This window comes from Pongo pygmaeus, chromosome 8 (assembly GCF_028885625.2).
Source record: "Pongo pygmaeus isolate AG05252 chromosome 8, NHGRI_mPonPyg2-v2.0_pri, whole genome shotgun sequence".
Classification (NCBI taxonomy): domain Eukaryota; kingdom Metazoa; phylum Chordata; class Mammalia; order Primates; family Hominidae; genus Pongo; species Pongo pygmaeus.
This window is the reverse complement of record NC_072381.2, coordinates 21,627,385-21,646,159: the sequence shown is the minus strand read 5'-3', so window position 1 is coordinate 21,646,159 and position 18,775 is coordinate 21,627,385. Positions and strand designations below refer to the sequence as shown.

General features: G+C 46.5%; 1 protein-coding gene and 1 pseudogene across 1 annotated transcript; one reads left to right on the top strand and one right to left on the bottom strand.

Annotated features, from left to right (window-relative positions):
* The first annotated feature begins 3,608 nt into the window (after positions 1–3,608).
* Positions 3,609–13,284, top strand: LOC129006658 (uncharacterized). The gene is made up of 4 exons (XM_063669466.1): positions 3,609–3,765; positions 6,755–7,089; positions 7,175–12,194; positions 13,001–13,284. The coding sequence occupies exons 1-3, from the start codon at positions 3,609–3,611 to the stop codon at positions 7,514–7,516; spliced, it is 834 nt and encodes a 277-aa protein (XP_063525536.1). The 3' UTR covers positions 7,517–12,194; positions 13,001–13,284.
* A 4,993-nt stretch (positions 13,285–18,277) lies between these two features.
* On the bottom strand, positions 18,278–18,362 carry LOC129007053 (small nucleolar RNA U3; annotated as a pseudogene).
* Positions 18,363–18,775: the final 413 nt, after the last annotated feature.

Here is an 18,775-nt window from a genome sequence, read left to right as displayed (position 1 = left end):
AAGGTTATGGGACAGGTCACTAGGAAAGGGAAATAAAACTGAATGTTAGGTTGGGCTTGTAAATTATGCACCTTTCAGCGAAAGAGGTTTAAGGTCTCTTCACTGAAGGGTTTTTTCCCATCCATTTTGCTATTAATTCTTAACTCTTGGTAGGCAGTTCTTTAATGAGGTTGTTTGTGGCAGGTTAATTTTATCCAATCTTCTGAGCTCCTCATTTTCCCTTTTAAGTGCACTGTTGCCTACAGCTTTCAGCATTTTCTATAGCAGAAGAAAACAGAATAAATGTGAAGTTGTCTGGCTGGGCTGAGAATTAAAGGCGTTATGTGGACAGATAAACAGAGGACCTGGACAGATGAGAGTGGGAGGGTAGAAATTGGGCTGAGTTGAGGGCATGAGGGAGAGAATTCGGTCTTAGGAGAGCGATGACCCTAGGAGTGTAATATATTAAATATTGCAGCGATCGATTTCAATACCCCAAGTGGACACGGGAATAAAAATCCACCAAGAAGCTGAAGTGATTAGGAATGCTTTGTTGTGAGGAATGCTTTTTTGTGTATACTTTTACAAAATAGAAGAGACCTAGACAATCCAAGTGTAGGCCCTGGACTCCTCATTTGGGATATAACCCTAAAGGTTAGTCATATCTCAATGGTGCTTCTGCTTAGTGAAAAGATGAGCCTTTGTACCAAGGGGGATTAAATATCAACCACAATTATGGGCTGGTCACTCTAGGAGCTTTCCTCCCAAATCAGAGACGAGTACATTTTGGAGAGGCTGCCTCTTTCCTGTGTATTAGTCTTTGTTTCAGCACTGGGACAAAGCAGTTGCCTTGGCACAATTCTTCTTTCACTAAAATCCAGGGGAAAATGCACAATATGGTTTACAGAAGGTTGATTCACAATAGCAGGCCATAAAAACAGCCTTTGGTGCTACATAGGGGAGAATATTTTTGAAATGTCATTCTGGGGACAAAAGTATGAAACTGTGATCCATGCAGGGACAAATACCCACTACCACACATGATTTCATTAGTGATTTCAGAATTGGGTGGGATTTTCTGTTTTCTTTTCTTTTTTTTTTTGTTTTAACTGAATCCCGCTCTTAGACATTCATGCTATGAACTGTGTTCTCTCAGTCCAGGAATCTGTTTAGGGATTTGGGGTAGTCACTGTGGAAGCTGCTTGGAGCAGGGGGATTGTTTTCAGTCACAGCCTAATGGGCAAAGCCTGGGCTCTTCACACTGGGGACACCAAGTCGGCTGCTAGGGACACACTGTTGGATGCCTGCATGCAGCAGCGGCAGCTCCTGCAGCTGCCTCCTCCTTCAGTGTGGCTGCCACAAATCTGAGGAAGACATGCAGCATCATACAAAGGATTTCTTTAATGAGGATGAGTTCCTCAGAGTGACTGTAGGCTGTAGTTCTGCTCCGGCCTCTCTTTCCCTCTACTCCATCTTTTCCTACCTGTGATATCCTTCCTTATACACTAGCCTGGGGTTGGAGAAAGCAACAACCCCCATCCCCCAACACATACACACACAACCACTACTCTCTCTCTGATAACCCAGAGGCTGATTTCTATTTTACCCTGGTGGTTGAGTGAGGATGGACGGAGTCAGGCTAGAATTGTAGAGTTGGGCAAAAGCAAACATGTCTCTCTCTCTCTTTATACATATCTACACCTCCTCCCTTCTCTGCCATAGTCTTCTACTCTCATCACAATGATGACTTGCTCCCACTTGGGGTTTGGTTGTAAGTACTAGATGTATTTCTCTATGAGGATCTCCCTACCTGGGAATGGTCCATGCAGAAGGAGGAACCTTAAACCCATTTCTTGGGAATCTAATGTGGGCTGACCTTGGCTGGATTAAGGCTGAGATTGGTTATGCAACAAAGCACCTAGGTTCTCGCAGCTTGAATCTCCCTGGCTTTCTGTGGAGTGATGACTGGCTACAGGGAGGCTATTATGCCTTATAAAGCTATTTATCTCCCCAAAGCTACATGGCCTATTCCTCTCTTCAGGTTGGGGAGAGGGGTAGGTGGGTTCCAGTCAGGTGCAAGAGTAAAATTCACTCAAAAAAGTTACTTTGAGAAAGTATTAATAGTTATTGAAACCAGTTATCTCTCTTTTAGAGTGTGGGAAAGAATGAGTTATGGGGCAATTTGGATAAGAAAGGAATTGTTCCATTTTGCGCTGATCCCCTTTGGCCATCTTTTATTCTGCATCTCCCCTGTTCCTCTTCCTCCCCACCCCCATCCTCTTCTTCCCTGCTTCTTCTTCTGCCTTTCCTCCTCCTCTTCTTTATTTTAAATCATGTCAGAAGAACAAGCAGGTTGAAAGCACCAATGGGCTTACACTGTGAGGGCCTCTGCTGCAGCTGAAACAAGGCCTGGCTGTGTCTGGGCAGGTGGCACAGAGCGCAGAGATTCTTGTTCTTGTGTGACCGAGGGGTAATTTGGAGAGAAGGAATCTCCTTGGGGGAAGACATGTGGGTGGGGCCTCTCTGTCCCAGGTCACTGAGGCAGTTTCTAGGGGCAGTGCCTAAGCCGAAGGACCCTGTAGGCCTGCCCTGGTGTAGGGTACCTGTTGCTGGAAGCTGTGTGGGGAGCTTCTGGCCCCCTGGCCTATTGTAAGTCCTGGGGTTAGGTCGGACTCCCCCTGGGGCTGCTGGATTCACCTGTCATTACGCTCACTGCCCAGGGACCCTGACAAACCTCCACAATGTGGGGCTGAACAAGGGCGCTTAAGGTTCACTGATCTGTGTGTAGAACTTTGCAAAACTGCAAATAAGCGAGAAAATTTGGCTATTCTTGTGACGGGAGATACAAGTTTGCACTTAACATGGAAGCATGAGAAAAAGAAGGGGGAAAAACCCTTCTGGCCCAAAGCCCCACTGTAATCTCCAGAACAATTTCATTTCCTCTGCAGCACCCTGGCTACCCTCGCCCAGGCCTCGGAAAGGTCAGGGGGAGAAGGAGCTTAAAAGCAGGCACGGGGACGCAGAGGGGTGCCTAGGCCCTTGGCCAGGTAGCAGGTGAGGGCCGGCTGGGTGATGCAAGGGGCCAGGATGGAAGGCCGCAGGACGGGGGAGGGGCAGAGCCACGGCTTTTGGAAGGGCTTGGTGTTTTCTAGGGGGCTTTTTCTCAGGAATTTGCACGGTCCGCCTCTGGGGCGGCTTACTGGGGCTCTCCCCCGCCCCTGCTAGCAGAACAGGTCGCAGGGAGCTCAGGTTTCCGCCGAAGCCTCGCGCCGCCAGGCCGCCAGCACTCCGCCGGCCTCTGCCAACAGGCCTTTCCCCGCTTGCTGAGAAAGGGAAAAGCGCGCGCCCCGGGCCCTGCGGGCTGAGATCACGTTTGTGCCGAGCGACTCCGGTACTCCCGGGGAAGCCAAACTGCCCCCTAGCAGCTGCGTCAACCTCGCCCGGCTGCGCGGCCCGGACAGCGTGTTCCCCGGAAGGGGCTCCCGCAAGCCGCAGCCGAGGTCCCCAGTGGTTGCGCGGCTGCCGGGAACCCGCGGGTCGCAGAGAGAAGCAGGCCGTGGGAAGCATTACCTCTCCCCTCCAAAGGGGAACTTGGAACTTTTGAACCCTTTACTTTAAAGCGATTGATCATGCTCCACCAGAGAGCGGCTCCACCCCCTGTTCCCACCTCCGCCGCCTTCCCTTGTCACCTCGGCTCTAAGTGTGCGTGGAGGTCGCGCGGGGCGCGCGGGGTCGTGCATTTGGCGCTCTGTGCTGCCAACGCGAGCACCCAGTACCTGAGCGGCTGTCGCGATTTTGGAGGAATCCCCATCTGAGAGCCCAGAACTGGGACATTGATGCGTGCCTCTTTGCCCACAGCCCTCTAGGTGCAACACGCCAGCGACAATTTTTCCCAGGAAATCCGTCCCTGCTCCCCTGCCCCCCTCCAAGGATGTCCTCGCAGGAGCCGGGCTCCGCACTGGGAGGCTTCAGGGAACGGAGCACTGGGGCTCAAAGCCTCCACGAGTTAAGCTGATTATTAATTTGGGCTGGTGGGAGCCAGTAACACGCTCGACGCCTTTGGCTTTGGGAATTGTCCGGGAGCTGGGACGGAGGCAGGAATGACCCAGGGTTGCGACTGGGAAATGCGAGTTGCGGAGGCTCCCGGACGTAGCTGAGTGGGCTGGGTAGAACTCCCGGGGCAAAGGTTGGCTCTTCCTCGCCCCCAAATAAATTCCTAGTTAACTAGTTTAGACTAAACACATTAATAGTATTAAGTGGTGAAAATAGACAGGGTTGAACGTGGAGGCATGTCAACTGGACCCAGACCTGGTCATACTTCTCCTCTGGTGACAAATCAGGGTGCTTCCAACACGAAAATAGAAAATAGAAATGTAGCATTCAACTGGACGAATTAATTTTTGACGGATTTACGGTATGATTGTCTTTCAAGCAGTATTCATTGGTTCTTTCCATCCACAGTGCGGTCCAAAGACAGAAATATAAACAAACACTTTCTGCTTTGCGGAAACCCCTTAACAGTATCTCCCAAAGAAAGATCAAGACACTTTGTGAATTTTCCCCAGATAATGCCTCATATTCCGAATGACTGATCAGAGAACTCCGGTATTGTTAAATAAAATGAGAGGAAGGCGAGTGACGTGGGAGTCGAACAATGGCATTTCTGAATCTGTTTGCTTGATTGACATTTGGGAGCTTCATGACCCCAGAGAATAGGACTCATTACGGTGAATACACCAAAACATCAACCAAGATTAGAACTCTAGATCCTGTTTTAATCCCATTTCAGTCCAAATTATAGTGGGAAAATATAAAATCCAAGTGCAGAGAATCACTCTGTTATATATTGACCTAAAGTTTTAATTGTACTAAGGGGGAAATAAAAGTGGAAACCCTCCATACTTTCCAGAATTTTAGATAGAGCACTGACAGGGAAAATGCATGGATTTGGTAGCAGAGGTACTAAGAATATTTGTGTGGTATAAAACATGTCATACTTGGGAGACACTTTATTGGAAAAATAAGTAGAGAGTTTTTTGTATGTATGAGAAAAATATCGTAACCATTTCCACTTAAAAAGTGAAGATCATTCTGATGCCCCAAAATAACTGAGGCTAAGAAATAATTAGATACCTTAAAGCTACAGTCTAAATTTCCATGATTGTTTGGAAGACTTCTCTCCAACGCGGGAGGGGAATTTGTTTTTTAATGTCAAAGGTTGTGTTAGCATGTACATTTAACCCAGGAAATTGTGAGAACTCTCTTCAACTCAAGTTGGAAAAAGGGAATGTGTTTGAGCAAAGTCTATTTTTAACAACAGAAAAGTGTGAGTTAAAGTGGACTGTGTGTTAGGTTGGGAATATAATCCATGGCAATTTCACTATACAAGTATTTTTGATTCTTCAATGGAACTCATCCTCAAATTTTAGAAACTTGAAAAATTGAAGTCTTAAGTATTGTGTATTAAACTGAACCAAGAGATCACAGAAAGACAAACCTGTGGTAAAAGATGTTATAGTTATATTCCCATAGATTTAGTAGGAAAATCACAGCAAAGGAAATGCACCAGGAAGATATGAAATAGAGCAAATATGTTACAAATAATGAAATAGAAGGAGTTGCTGCACAATATAGCTTCACAATCTTATATTTTGAGGGGTAGGTTTTAATGAGAAGCCTCTGCATTGCATGGGAACTGGGAGTCATAAGAATTATTTATGCAGTAAGAAGGAACAAAAATTAATTATTAGGAGCTCAATAATCACCAAATAAACTCTGAGCTTGGAGGTTAAAAATAGACGGCTATCTTCATGTTCAATTATACAGTATCAATTACTAATACAACCGATGTTTCAGTGTCTCAGCGAGAACAGATACCATCTTCTAGGGAGATATCTTGGTATGAATTAATGACTGCTTTATTCTCATTATTCACAAGGAAAAATAGGGGTCGTGTCACATTAAAATTAAGATTATCTTAGTTTATCTGGGCTCTTAAACAAAGATCATTCAAAGTAATTATATTTTGAATTAATCGAGGTAGGCAATTTATCTCGTTATTTTTTTTGTTGTTGTTCAAAGACAGGAAAATAAAGATCAGAAATAAGCAAAGTTTCATTTTGAAGATAGAAAGAACCAAACAAACATGTCTTGACTTTTGCAATATTTCCCTTGCTAAAGGGGGAATGAGGGAACTGTAAAAGACGTGACTTTGCAAAGTCAAGTCCTTTTTAAAAGACTCGGATCGAAATTCTTGCTATGCAACAAGGATTCAAGTTTGATTAATTTTCTGCAAGCGACGTGACAGCGGTGTTTTAAAAGATTAATTAAAATTGAAGTGATATGGAGCAGGAATTCAACCTGCAGAGGCGTCCCTGGCGCCTTGGGGGGCTTTGCAAGCTAGTCCCAAGCCCGAACTGCGGGCTTTCCCGAGCCTGGGACGCAACTCCCCGTCTCCTGGAGAGGAACGCGGAATTTGGCAGGGCGCCCGCCTGGCCGCCTGGCATCCTGAGCTGGCCGCCAGCTCTCGGGGGGTGGGGACGGGGTGTGTCCTGGGGAACCCGCTGCCGAGAGAACAGCTAGCGCAGCTCGCGACCAGCCAGTGAGGACCAGGGTCACGCCGAGAGGCCGGAGGGGGCTCCAGGCAGCCTGGAGCTGACGGCGCGGGGCTGCGTCCTCTTCACCTGGGTGTGGGGGGTGGGGGCACGTACTTTGTGACCAGGATGGTGCCGAGCCCCCTCTACGGCGGGAGCTTGCAGGGGTGCGGGGGTGTGAGTGGCGCTCCGCGGACTCGTGTCCACAGTACAGAGGACATGCAGGGTTCGGCCGGGGGGCGGCTGCACCGGGGCCTGCCTCGCGGACCTGGACTCGGACTCCGGGCGGCCCTGCCTGGTGCCATTGCCTCAGCCAAGTCTCCCACCTCTCTGCTCGGTTTCCCGCCCCACCTTTCCCCTACTCCCGCATCCCTGTCCCCTCGCTTCCCTCCGCTATGCCTCCATCAGAGTAAGAAACGAAGCTGAACGCATTGGTAACTGTGCTCAAGAAGATACAATCGCGGGAGCCCTCAGGGTGGCGCACGGCGGAGAGGCGACGCGGGTGGCGCTGCAGAGGGTACGGTGGGGGGCGGGGAAGAGGGGGGCGTTCGTATGCAATTAGCCTCCCCAGGGCGCGGACCACGGTGTTCCCTTCTCTCCAGCTGGGGGTCTCGGGTCCTGGCGCTGAGAGGCCTCACCTTGACTTGCTGCCCGGGCCGTGCACCCGTGGGCCCCAGGGCGACGCGGCGGGGGCGGCCCTAGCGACCTGCGGCGGCGCCGGGAAAGCCCTGCCTCTGCAGCGGGTCCCAGGGGTCGGGGCCTGGAAGGGTCCCTGGGAATGCTACGCGCCGAGAAGGCTCTGTGGTTTCTCCTCCCCCACACGTCTCCCTCTCCTCCTCTCTTCCCGGGGACCTCAGAGGTGGCGGGGAGGTGGGAAGGGAGGCGGGCTTGCAGACCGTGCAGGCTGGGGAGCCGGAGCTCGGGAGCTGGGGGAGTCCGAGTGAGAACGGAAGCGCGTGGACGCGATGGAAGGGGCCGGGGGAAAGGGGGACAGCACTGGGGAGGGCTGGGGTGCGGGGCAGGCGACAGTCCCTTCCCCTCCGAATGGCGCGGGGGACCTCTTCCCCGGGGAACCCCCACCCAGCCGTTCCCAACCTCGAGAACAAAGGGTCTGGGAAGCACGGTCGGGGTCGGAGAGCGGAGGTGGAGGGAGGCAGGAAGGCAGGCGGTGGGGGCAGGGGAGGGCGCCTCCCCACGTTTCCTCTCGCGGCCGAATGATGGAAAGCTCCCTCCAGCAAACGCCTCACTGAGGCCGCTTCTAAATCCGGGAGGGCTCGGGTTCCTTACCTAACGGCTGCATTTCGCTCCCTTCCTCCCCCAGCGTCCCCACCCCCTCTGGGGACCGGGGCCCTGGAGCTGCCAGGCCCGCTGCACGCGGCGGTGCGGGAGGAACCACGGGACAGCAGCGCCCCCTGCAGGTGCCGGGCGCCTCCGCAGCCGCTGCGCGGACCCAGCTCTTAAGGTGGCACCACCGGGTTCCCAGCCCGCGCGCAGCCCGCAGCCCTGGCTCCATCCGCCGCATGTCTCCCTCGAGTAGCGGGCCTGCTCCGGAACGGCCGGAGTGTGCTGATGGCTGCTGCTATCTGCTTGATCCCTTCACCCTACCTCTCATCCAGGACTTCTTCCGCGGATGCCCAGCTAGCGATTTCGACAGGCGAGATTGAAAATTCCGGGCGAGTATATGGGGATGAGTAAGTCCTGCTTCAGAGAGGAACGACCAGAATGACATTTCTTTAAGCCTAAATCAAACTTTTATTTTCGTTTATAAAAAGCAGAAGGCCAGCAGGAAAGGGTCGCGGAGGATTGGCACGTCCACAACCGTAGGACTCTTGGATCCAAGTTTTTAGGGTAAGACTGGGCGGTCCGGGGTTCTCTTTCGGTGCTCACATCCCACAAACTCGTGGGCAGGTGCGGTGCTAGAGGCCGGGGGCAGCGGCGGACGCGCAGGGTAACCTTGTCTCTCGCACCTCCCGAGCCCCCAGCAGCAGCCCACTCTCGTCCGAATGCTTTATTTGGTGATACCAGGGAACGTGGAGAAGATGGAAGTTCAGTTTTTCTTTTTTCTTTATTTTAAATATTTTTCTTAACTAAATGGTATGTTTATGTGAACCCATCATCTCTTGGAATTAAGTGTCCTCAGCGAACTCCAGATTCCTAGGGGAAATCTACGTGCCCAGAGCAGGAAACGCACAAGTCAATTCAGGTTCCGGTGCCATCCGCAGTAAATTCCCTTCCTTTTGCTCCAAGTTCCTCCTCTGCGTCCAGGAGAGGGACCCCCGGGACTCCCGCACACCCAGGACCGGGAGCGGCGGAGCAGAGGGCGGGTGCGAGGGCGCGAGGGAAGGGAGGCGGCCTGCGGACCTGGGGCGCGCAGTTTCCCGGCACCGTGGGAACCTCCAACCCCGGGGCGCGCGGCCTAGGCTCCGCCCTGCCAGGCCTGGGGCCGAGCGGCCCACCCAGTGGGTCCTGCCCTGGGGAAGCCGAGTCCGCGCGCGGGTCGGGCCGCGGCGAGGGAAGCTCGCCTGGGCAAGTGCCGCGCGGGGTCAGACCCACCCCAGGGGTTGCAAACCGCAAGCGAAAGTCGAGAGGGGCTGGAGCTTTTCCTCTAATCCGTTTTACACTGTGAAAACCGCAGGCCTGTCGCCTGGGCGGCCACTTGTAAATTGGGAAGCAAATATACGAAAAACCAAAACAAACGTACGAGCTGACTTTTCCCAGCTAAGTTTCCCCTCAATAAAAAGCCCGCTTTCTGGGAAAGAGAGAAACTGATCCGCGCTCACGATTGCTTTCTTGGAGATCCTGGGGGCACCAGGGCGCGCAGGAGGCGCGGCAACAACCCCAGCGCGCATGGGGCAGCCTGGACTGTGCCCCTCTTAAACCACGCTCCTTCCCAGTCTTCTCCGTGCTTCGCTCTCCACTGGGGTCCCGCCTCTCCACGGGTCACGCCGAGGCCGTATGCTGCTTGCAAGGGCTCTGCGCTTTCTCGTTCGGCGGGAAAGGCACATGTTGGCGCTCGATGTTGGGGCTCAGGGTGTGGTTGATTTGTCTGCTGATCTAGGTTTCTTCCCAGCACCGGGCAGGAAGTGTAGGGGTTTGGGTCGCCAGTCCAGGGACTCGGGAAACCTCCAGGCCAACCAGAAGAAACACTTGCAGACACCTTTCTAATGTCACAGTTTTCCCCCGGGGAAAAAGCAGAAGTTGCTGGGCACATCACCCAGCACCCGCGCAAACTCTCCACTTACCTCGCGCCCTGCTAGTGGGTGCTGGGGGCCCTCCGGGAACCCCTAGATGAGCAAGCAAAGTCGCAAGAAGTGGGGTGGGGAACGCTCACCCGATAAACCATGCACCAGACTTAATCAGCCTGTAATGCTTACTCTAAATCTAGGCCCATCTAGGCCAGGTGGGCTGAGTCTTGGGATAGTGGGTGTCTCCTTCCTATGTTGATACATTAAGGACTCCATGTGGACAATTATTTTTAGTCAAATTTGTGGTCCTGGAGATAAAAAGAGGAAAAGAAGAGAGAAGAAAGACAGAAGAGCTTTATTGTTTTTATATTAAAACAAAAGAACCTATAAAAAATTGCTTGGTTAAATTGTGGAGAGGAAGGGAGGGAAGGAAAGATGAAGGCTTTTCTTCTTTGTTCTTTAAAAGTCCAAGCACTTTCTTTCAGAATCAAAATGTAGAGAGGCAGTCAGTCTTGGAGCATGCTTTTGCATTTTAGGATACTACTCATTAATTAAGTTTTAAAGCATTCACTGGGCTGAGCACAGTTTTAAAAAGGTTCTGTCTCACCCAGATCCTCTTTGAAGCTCAACTCATTTTGATTGAAAGAGATTTGAGACAAGAATTTCAGAAGAGAAAAACGTGTGTTACACCTGGACATATATACACATCTAACAGGGATTGTATTCCTTCTAGTCTAAGACAAGAGATTCTATGGTAAATTATTTAAAAAAAATTAGTTTTTTTTCTAGCATTGTATTGTCATCAGAAAGAAGAGTGCTGAATTCTCTGTTTCTCCATTTGCCAATAATGAATCTCCTAGGAGAGATAACTTTTTGCAATTGTGCCCCCCACCCATTTTCTCTCTGGCTTGCTTTATTTCTCACATATGAATACACACACAGGAGATACATCATGCGCAAATTTTTTCTTAATGTGTAATCTGTAAATCTAGGCCCATTTAGGTTTTCATTGAAGTTGGGAAACTGTTGAGGACTTACTTTCGTTCTTCACCGTGCATGCACTTTGCCAAGGATCTTTGGTAACCAATAAAACGATCATGTTCACTCTGAATGTATTTCTTTGTGATTAAATGGAAAAGAGTATTCATGAACTGCTTAAACAGTATTTTTATACCAAAACATCAATGCATAATGAAAAATGAGCTATAGTTGTTCCAAATGTTCAGAATAGCAGCTTCGCATTTACAGTCATATTTTGGCAAAACTATTTCATATTAATTGAAAATGATACAACAGTGCATGCATTCTGTGGAGGGATGCTTATTCACTTAGCTGCACCATGAAAAATTTAAACTATCTGGTTCAAATGACCTGCAATGCCTACTGAAGGAGGGGTTGGGAAATTAGGAACTATGGAATTATTTGTGTGTTTTTTTGGCCTTTTCATGAAGCTTGAATTAAATCTAGTTTTTGTGAAAAATAAAACTAAAGCAATATAAGAATCCCTTAAGTTGGTCTTATAAAATCATATGGTTTTTTTTTTTTTTTTTTGAGATGGAATTTCACTCTGTCACCCAGGCTGGAGTGCAGTGGCACAATCTTGGCTCACTGCAACCTCTGCCTCCTGGGTTCAAGGGATTCTTCTGTCTCAGCTTCCTGAGTAGCTGGGACTACAGGCGCTCGCCACCACACCCGGCTAATTTTTTTGTGTTTTTAGTAGAGACTGGTTTTCACCATATTGGCCAGGCTGGTCTTGAACTCCTGATCTCGTGATCCGCCCGCCTTGGCTTCCCAAAGTACTAGGATTACAGGTGTACGCCACCGCGCCCAGCTATATGTGATTATTATAAAAAATCTGTACCTTAAAGATATGTTAGTGAAACTAGATGGATACAAATATAACTATTACCTTTTCTTTTTCCCAGTGATTTTTCTCTCTCAAATGTAAGATATGTAGGACTCCAGAACATGCACTGTAATTTGTTCTGATAATAGGAAAACCAATGCTGGTTTTCTCAGTGTCATAGTTATCAAGGGGCAATGCCAAAATCATTAGATAAGCATCATCCTTTCTATTACATTATTGTCTACATGAAATTTCATCTTAGAAAATATGCAAGAATATTATATTTGTTTCCAAAGCTTGAAAATGCAATAGAATTTGAAGTACTGAAAATATGATTCCTGGTTGACAACATCTTAGAAGTTGCAGAGGTGTCTTTTTTTGAGACGACTTTAATAATGACTGACTTTAATAATGTGACAAAGCAAGGGAGGATTTCAATAGCAAGCAAGATGTGATGAATGGGCATGAGGAACAATGAAGCTATTGACAAAATATACTAACTTTTAGAATTCTATCTAAATTATTTTTTTTCCAGTGCAGAGGAAGACACCCAAGTGTATCAATGTTCATCAGATGCAGGGTCATAAAAATGTGAGTGACAGTTAATGGCCTGTGACTGTAATATGATTGTTAGTGTAGGTGAGTGAATACATTGGTTCCTGTTTAAAGAAGGTCAGTGGTCCACAGTCAAGGTAAGTGAAGTTTGCAGAAAATTGAGGCCCTGAAAGGAAAAGGCTAAAACAAACAAACAAAAACAAAAAAACCCACCACCACCACCAACAGAATAACTGCACATGACTAGTATTTTAAAATAATAATAAAACAATTTCAGTAATTAAGAAATCATTTGTTTTCTGTTTTAGATTTGACTTGAGTCAGTTGTTCCCGCTAGCTATTTAGATGAAATATGTGGAATATCGCTTAATAGGCAGAAGCGCTGATACAATTTCCTCTTAAAGGATCTGATTCCTGGCATCCAAAGGCAACTGGAATTCAAGTTAGTATTAGAACTTGAATTTGTTCTGCCAGAGTGAAAATTGGTTCCATTAGGCCTCAGTCACAGAATTCTTACAGACCTGGCTAGAGCTGTAGATATGATACATCCAACTAGCTGAAAATCATAGTCTTAAGTAATGCTGCGTGTGCTTTGGAAAACCATGCAGGAGGTTTTAATTTTTTTTTTTTTTAATGAAAGTTTCCTAATTTTATAGTTGTCATAAATCTGGAACAAGTCTAGTTAAGGTCATCAAGGCAAGTGAAAATCTAATGAGCAGCCTTTGGAAATAACATGATGAGAATAATTTAAATGTGAAATATTAAATTGTGGCAATGTTTAGCAAGGATTCTTTCCTTAACATTTTTCTTATTCATTTGCCCATACTTCCCTCTCTTTGCAGATTTATAGTGCTCTTGGGGAGGCTCCTGGAAGAAGTGATATATCAGACAGACATACTATTCAAAAGCTTAAAACTTAGCATCTGACTATGTAAGTAAAAATAGAAAATGACCACAAAAAAGCAAAATCAACTTTACTTAGGTGAACAATTCTGCCCAACATATTAAGGAGAATGGGAAAAATACACATGTCATCTAAAAGTTCGTAATTTATTTTATACAGGAGGATTTCAAATAAATTTGATTCATAATACACATATACATTTATGTACATCAACATAATGACCTTCCATAAATTAAGTAAATTGTTTGGAAATCAATCAGTGTATTGACTGTGGTATGTTCTTTATATGAAAATATTCAATAGCTTCATGAAATAATTGATTGCACATTTTAAGAATTTTAAAATTTCTGGGTAGGGCACACTGGCTCATGCCTGTTATCCCAGCACTTTGGGAGGCTAAGGCAAGAGAATTGCTTAAGCCCAGGAGTTTGAGGCTGCAGTGAGCTATGATTGTGCCACTATACTCCAGCCTGGGCTACAGAGCAAAACATAGTATCTTAAAAAACAAAAAGGTAAAATTTCTAGTGAGAAACAGAAAAAATTTCTAGTGAGACATAGAATATTTGACTCAATTGAAAAATTAAAATAAATTTAAATTCTCCATAATTTTTCATAGAAGTATGTTTTCTATTTTCCTTTTCAACGGAAAATTCGTCAACTTACTATTTTGGTGTCAATTTTCCTTGTATGTGTTTTATTTCCTTGTGAGCAAATGTTACTAGCTAAGTTAATAGTAGCAGATACAGCAATCATAAAATCTCAGAGGTAATGTTTTGGCATAGGCAGTAATTCAAATTAGAACTATTTATGGATAATTCAGAAAGCTTACTTACTTTAGTTAATTCTTTTCTTATTCTGTATTCATCTTGTTGCACCAGATTTTTAGCTTCTTTTTGTCTACAACATAAGATCTCAGTATTTTTAGGATGTAAAATAAATGCTCTCTTTAACAATTTTTGTAACTTGGAACTTAAACGTAGCCTATTCAAGTTATTTAATAAACAGTTAAAAGTAGATGAAGGAAACAGTTTAGGTGGGGCATGCCTGTAAACCTAGCACTTAGGAGGCAGAGTCAGGAGGATTGCTTGAGCCCAGGAGTTTGAAACCAGCCTAGGCAACACAGGGAAACCCTCATCTCTACAAAAAATTAAAAAATATATATATTAGCCAGGCGTGGTGGTGCACGCTTGTGGTCCCAGCTATTCACAAGGCTGAGGTGGGAGGATACCTTGAGCCCAGGTGGCTGAGGCTGTGCTGTAGTGAGCCGTGATCACGCCACTGCACTCAAGCCAGCCTGGATGACAGACTGAGACCCTGTTTGTCTCCAAAGAAAAAAAAAAAAGGAAGCAGTTTGATTTTTTTTTGCTGATTAAACCAAAAATGGAAGACTGTTTTTCAGAATGAATTTAGGTAGTTTTTAGTTGTTATAAAATATCTGCTGGCTCCCAAAATCATTGAGTAACAACAACAAAAAAAGCCCCATGAAAAGTTAATGCCCACCCAGCCACTTAAAAGTAGTTCTGTAGACTTTACCAGCAGCTGCTTGTCAGAGTCCAGCGCTTACCATTTTTTTTTTTCCCTGCTCGATTCAAAGGAGATTGCTTTACCCTCTGGGAGTCTTGCTCTTCCCAACAAACGTGGGAAAAAAATGCAATAGGCAGTTCCAGGAGTGTTGCCTTTGACAGCATGTCTCAGGGGACTTAATATTCTAGGTGGCAAGTGGCCAAAATAAGTAGGAAACTTAGGTACAAGACTGAGGAAAGTACTGCCATAGCAAACTAGAAAGAGGGAAAGAAAGTTTCTGTATTAAAAAGAACGGAAAATTATATGGCTGATGATGAGTGAGAATTATGCCTGGTGTGTGTATGTGTAAAGAAAAGGATAAACTTTTGGAGATGTTTATAACAACCTTATAATTTGCGAGAAGCTTTGTTTTTTTGTTTTGTTTTGTTTTTGCAACAAGGTCTCACGGTCACCCAGGCTGCAGTATGATGTTGTGGTCATAGCTCATTGTAACTCTGAACTCCTGGGTTCAAATGATCCTCTTGTCTCAGCCTCTGGGGTGGCTAGAACTACAGGTATGAGCCACCACACCTAGTTAATTTTTAAAAATTTACAGCGATGGGGTCTCACTATTTTGCCCAGGCTGATCTTGAATTCCTGTCTTCAAGTGATACTCCTACCTCCCAAATGATGAGTATCCCAAGTGATACTCAGCCTCCCAAAGTGCTGGGATTACAAGCATAAACCACAATGCCTGGCCCTGTTTATTTGAAAACTGCTTTCCTTAATGCTTTAGAAATCAAAGTTGTATCATTAATTATACTTACATTTGTCTGAACTCTAAAAATTATATAATGCCCAATAATTGTTTTAGCCACCACAAGTTCCTCCACTTCCAGAATGCATAGCCCTTTGCAATGTGACTTTGCCACTTCTCCCACCCAGAAGTGGAATCTTCTCCATCCCTTGGAATGTGGCCTGGTCTTGCCAGTTGCTTTGGCTTATGGGATATTGCGGAAGCATGTTGTACAGGTTCTGGAATCTAGACCCCAAGGAGCTTTTGCAGCTTCCATCTTTGTCCTCTAGAAACACCATGCCACAAAGAAGCTTGGGATGAAGGATCATGAGGTGAGAGGAGTCCAGCACCTAGCACACCCACTGGGAGCTACATGCATGAGACCCCGCCCAATCAGCAGAACCATACAGCCAACAGAATCATGAGAAATAAGTCGTTGTTGTTCTAAGCCACTAAGCTTTGGAGTGGATTGTTACACATCAATAGGTATCCATCCTTGCAACTACTACAATCATCTAAAGTTGAGAAAGGCTGGGCCCGGTGGCTCACTCCTGTAATCCCAGCACTTTGGGAGGCTTAGGCAGGCAGATCACTTGAGGTCAGGAGTTCGAGACCAGCCAACATGATGAAACCCTGTCTTTACTAAAAATACAAAAACTAGCCAAGTGTGGTGGCTTGTGCCCGTAATCCCAGTTACTCAGGAGGCTGAGGTGGGAGAATCGCTTGAACCTAGGAGGTGAAGGTTGCAGAGTGCCGAGATTATTGTGCCACTGCACTCCAGCCTCAAAAAAAAAAAAAAAAAAAAAAAACAATGTTGAGAGAGATTTTGTTGATATAGCAAGAGTATAAATTGTGCCGGGCACGGTGGCTCATGCCTGTAATCCCAGCACTTTGGGAGACTGAAGCAGGAGGATCACTTGAGGTCAGGAGTTCAAGATCAGCCTGGCCAACTTGGTGAAACCCTGTCTCTACTAAAAATACAAAAATTAGCTGGGCATAGTGGCACATGCCTGTAATCCCAGCACTTTCGGAGACTGAAGCAGGAGGATCACTTGAGGTCAGGAGTTCGAGACCATTCTGGCCAACATGGTGAAACCCTATCTCTACTAAAAATACAAAAATTAGCTGGGCATAGTGGCACATGCCCAGCTACTCGGGAGGCTGAGATAGGAGGATCGCTTGAACCTGAGAGGTGGAGGTTGTGGTGAGCTGAGATCACACCATTGCACTCCAGCCTGGGCAACAAGAGCAAAACTCTGTCTTAAAAAAAAAAAAAAAGTATAAATTGGGACCAAACTAAACAGCTTCAGTTAAGATCCTGTTAGCATATGTGAAGCTACCACAAGCCGAAGTTTATTATCTGTGATTGTTATTGTGACATGAGATTTTCTTTTTTTTAAATTTCTTTCTTTCTTTCTTTCTTTTTTTGAGATGGAGCCTTGCTCTGTTGCCAGGCTGGAGTGCAGTGGCTCAATCTCGGCTCACCACAAACTCTGCCTCCCGGGTCCAAGCGATTCTCCTGCCTTAGCCTCCTGAGTAGCTGGGATTACAGGCATGCGCTGCCATGCCTGGCTAATTTTGTATTTTTAGTAGAGATGGGTTTTCTCCATGTTGGTCAGGCTGGTCTCGAACTCCTGACCTGAGGTTATCCACCCACCTCAGCCTCCCAAAGTGCTGGAATTACAGGCATGAGCCACTGTGCCCGGACTTCATTCAACAATAATTTACTGAATGTTTTTTAAATTTCATTTTATGTGCCTGGCATTGTTCTAGGCATTGGAGATGCAGTTGTTAATAAACCCTTGAATCTCTGCTTTTGTGCGATATACATGCTGGTAGAGGGCTTCTGAGAGCAAATAAACAAATACACCAAATCAAATAGATATAAGTGCTGTGAAAAAAGAACAGTAATGTAATACGAATGCGGAAAGACGTGGAGGGTGCCTTAGAGTAGGTCAGGGAAGGCCTCTTGAGATAATGTTTGGCAGACATGTGTTTAAGTCCTAGTGCTGCCACCTTTTTTTTTTTTTCTCCCTGGAGACAGGATCCACTTTGTACCCAGGGTAGAGTGCAGTGACACAAATCACAGCTCACTGCAGCCTCAACCTCCAGGCTCAAGCAATCCTACTGCCTCAGCCTCCTGGTAGCTGGGACTACAGGCATGCACCACCATGCCCAGATAATTTTTGTATTTTTTGTAGGGATGGGGTTTTGCCATGTTGCTCAGGCTAGTCTTGAACCCCTGAGCTCAAGTGATCTGCCTGCATCGGCTTCCCAAATTTGGTATATAGGCATGGTATATAGTTGGTATTATAGGCATGAGCTGCTGTGCCCAGCGTACAACAATTTAAAAAAATTGCTATATACAAAGAGTCTTAGCCACATTCATAGTTGATGCATATCAAAAGATAGTGAATTTAGCTAGGAATGGTGGCATGCACCTGTAGTCCCAGCTACTTGGGAGACTGAAGTGGGAGGCTCACTTGAGCTCAGGAGTTTGAGACCAGCCTGGGCAACATAGCAAGGCCCCATCTCTACAAAAATTATTATTTACAAAAATTATTATTTACAAAAAGTGTATATATATCTCCACACCTGGTTTTTTTTTTTTTTTTTTTTTGAGACGGAGTCTCACTCTGTCCCTTAGGCTGGAGTGCAGTGGCGCTATCTCGGCTCACTGCAAGCTCCGCCTCCCTGGTTCACGCCATTCTCCTGCCTCAGCCTCCCAAGTAGCTGGGATTACAGGCGCCCGCCAACATGCCCGGCTAATTTTTTGTATTTTTAGTAGAGACAGGGTTTCACGGTGTTAGCCAGGATGGTCTCGATCTCCTGACCTCGTGATCCGCCCGTCTCGGCCTCCCAAAGTGCTGGGATTACAGGCGTGAGCCACCGCGCCCGGCCACACCTGGTAGTTTTACTTTTTTGTTTTCTAGACCTCTATATATTTACAGAAACTTCCATAGTAATGAACTACAGAAATGAGCTCTGAAAATACAGTCTTTTCTTTTTTTTTTTTTTTTTTTTTTTTTTTTTTTGAGGCAGGATTTCACACTGTCTCCCAGACTGCAGTGCAGTAGCGCAATCTCGGCTCACTGCAACTTCCTCCTCCCAGGCTCAAGCGATTCTTCTGCCTTCCGAGTAGCCGGGATTACAGGCGCGCACGACTACCACCCGGCTAATTTTTGTATTTTTAGTAGAGACAGGGTTTCATCATGTTGGCCAGGCTGGTCTCAAACTCCTGACCTCAAATGATCCACCTGCCTTGGTCTCCCAAAGTGCTGGGATCACAGGCGTGAGCCACTGCGCCTGGCCGAAAATACAGTCTTATAGGGTGGTTTTAGAGTTGTCAAAATGACTGGGAAATGTTACTGGCATTTAGTTGGTGAAGGTGAGGTTTGTTAAGTGTCCAGCAAT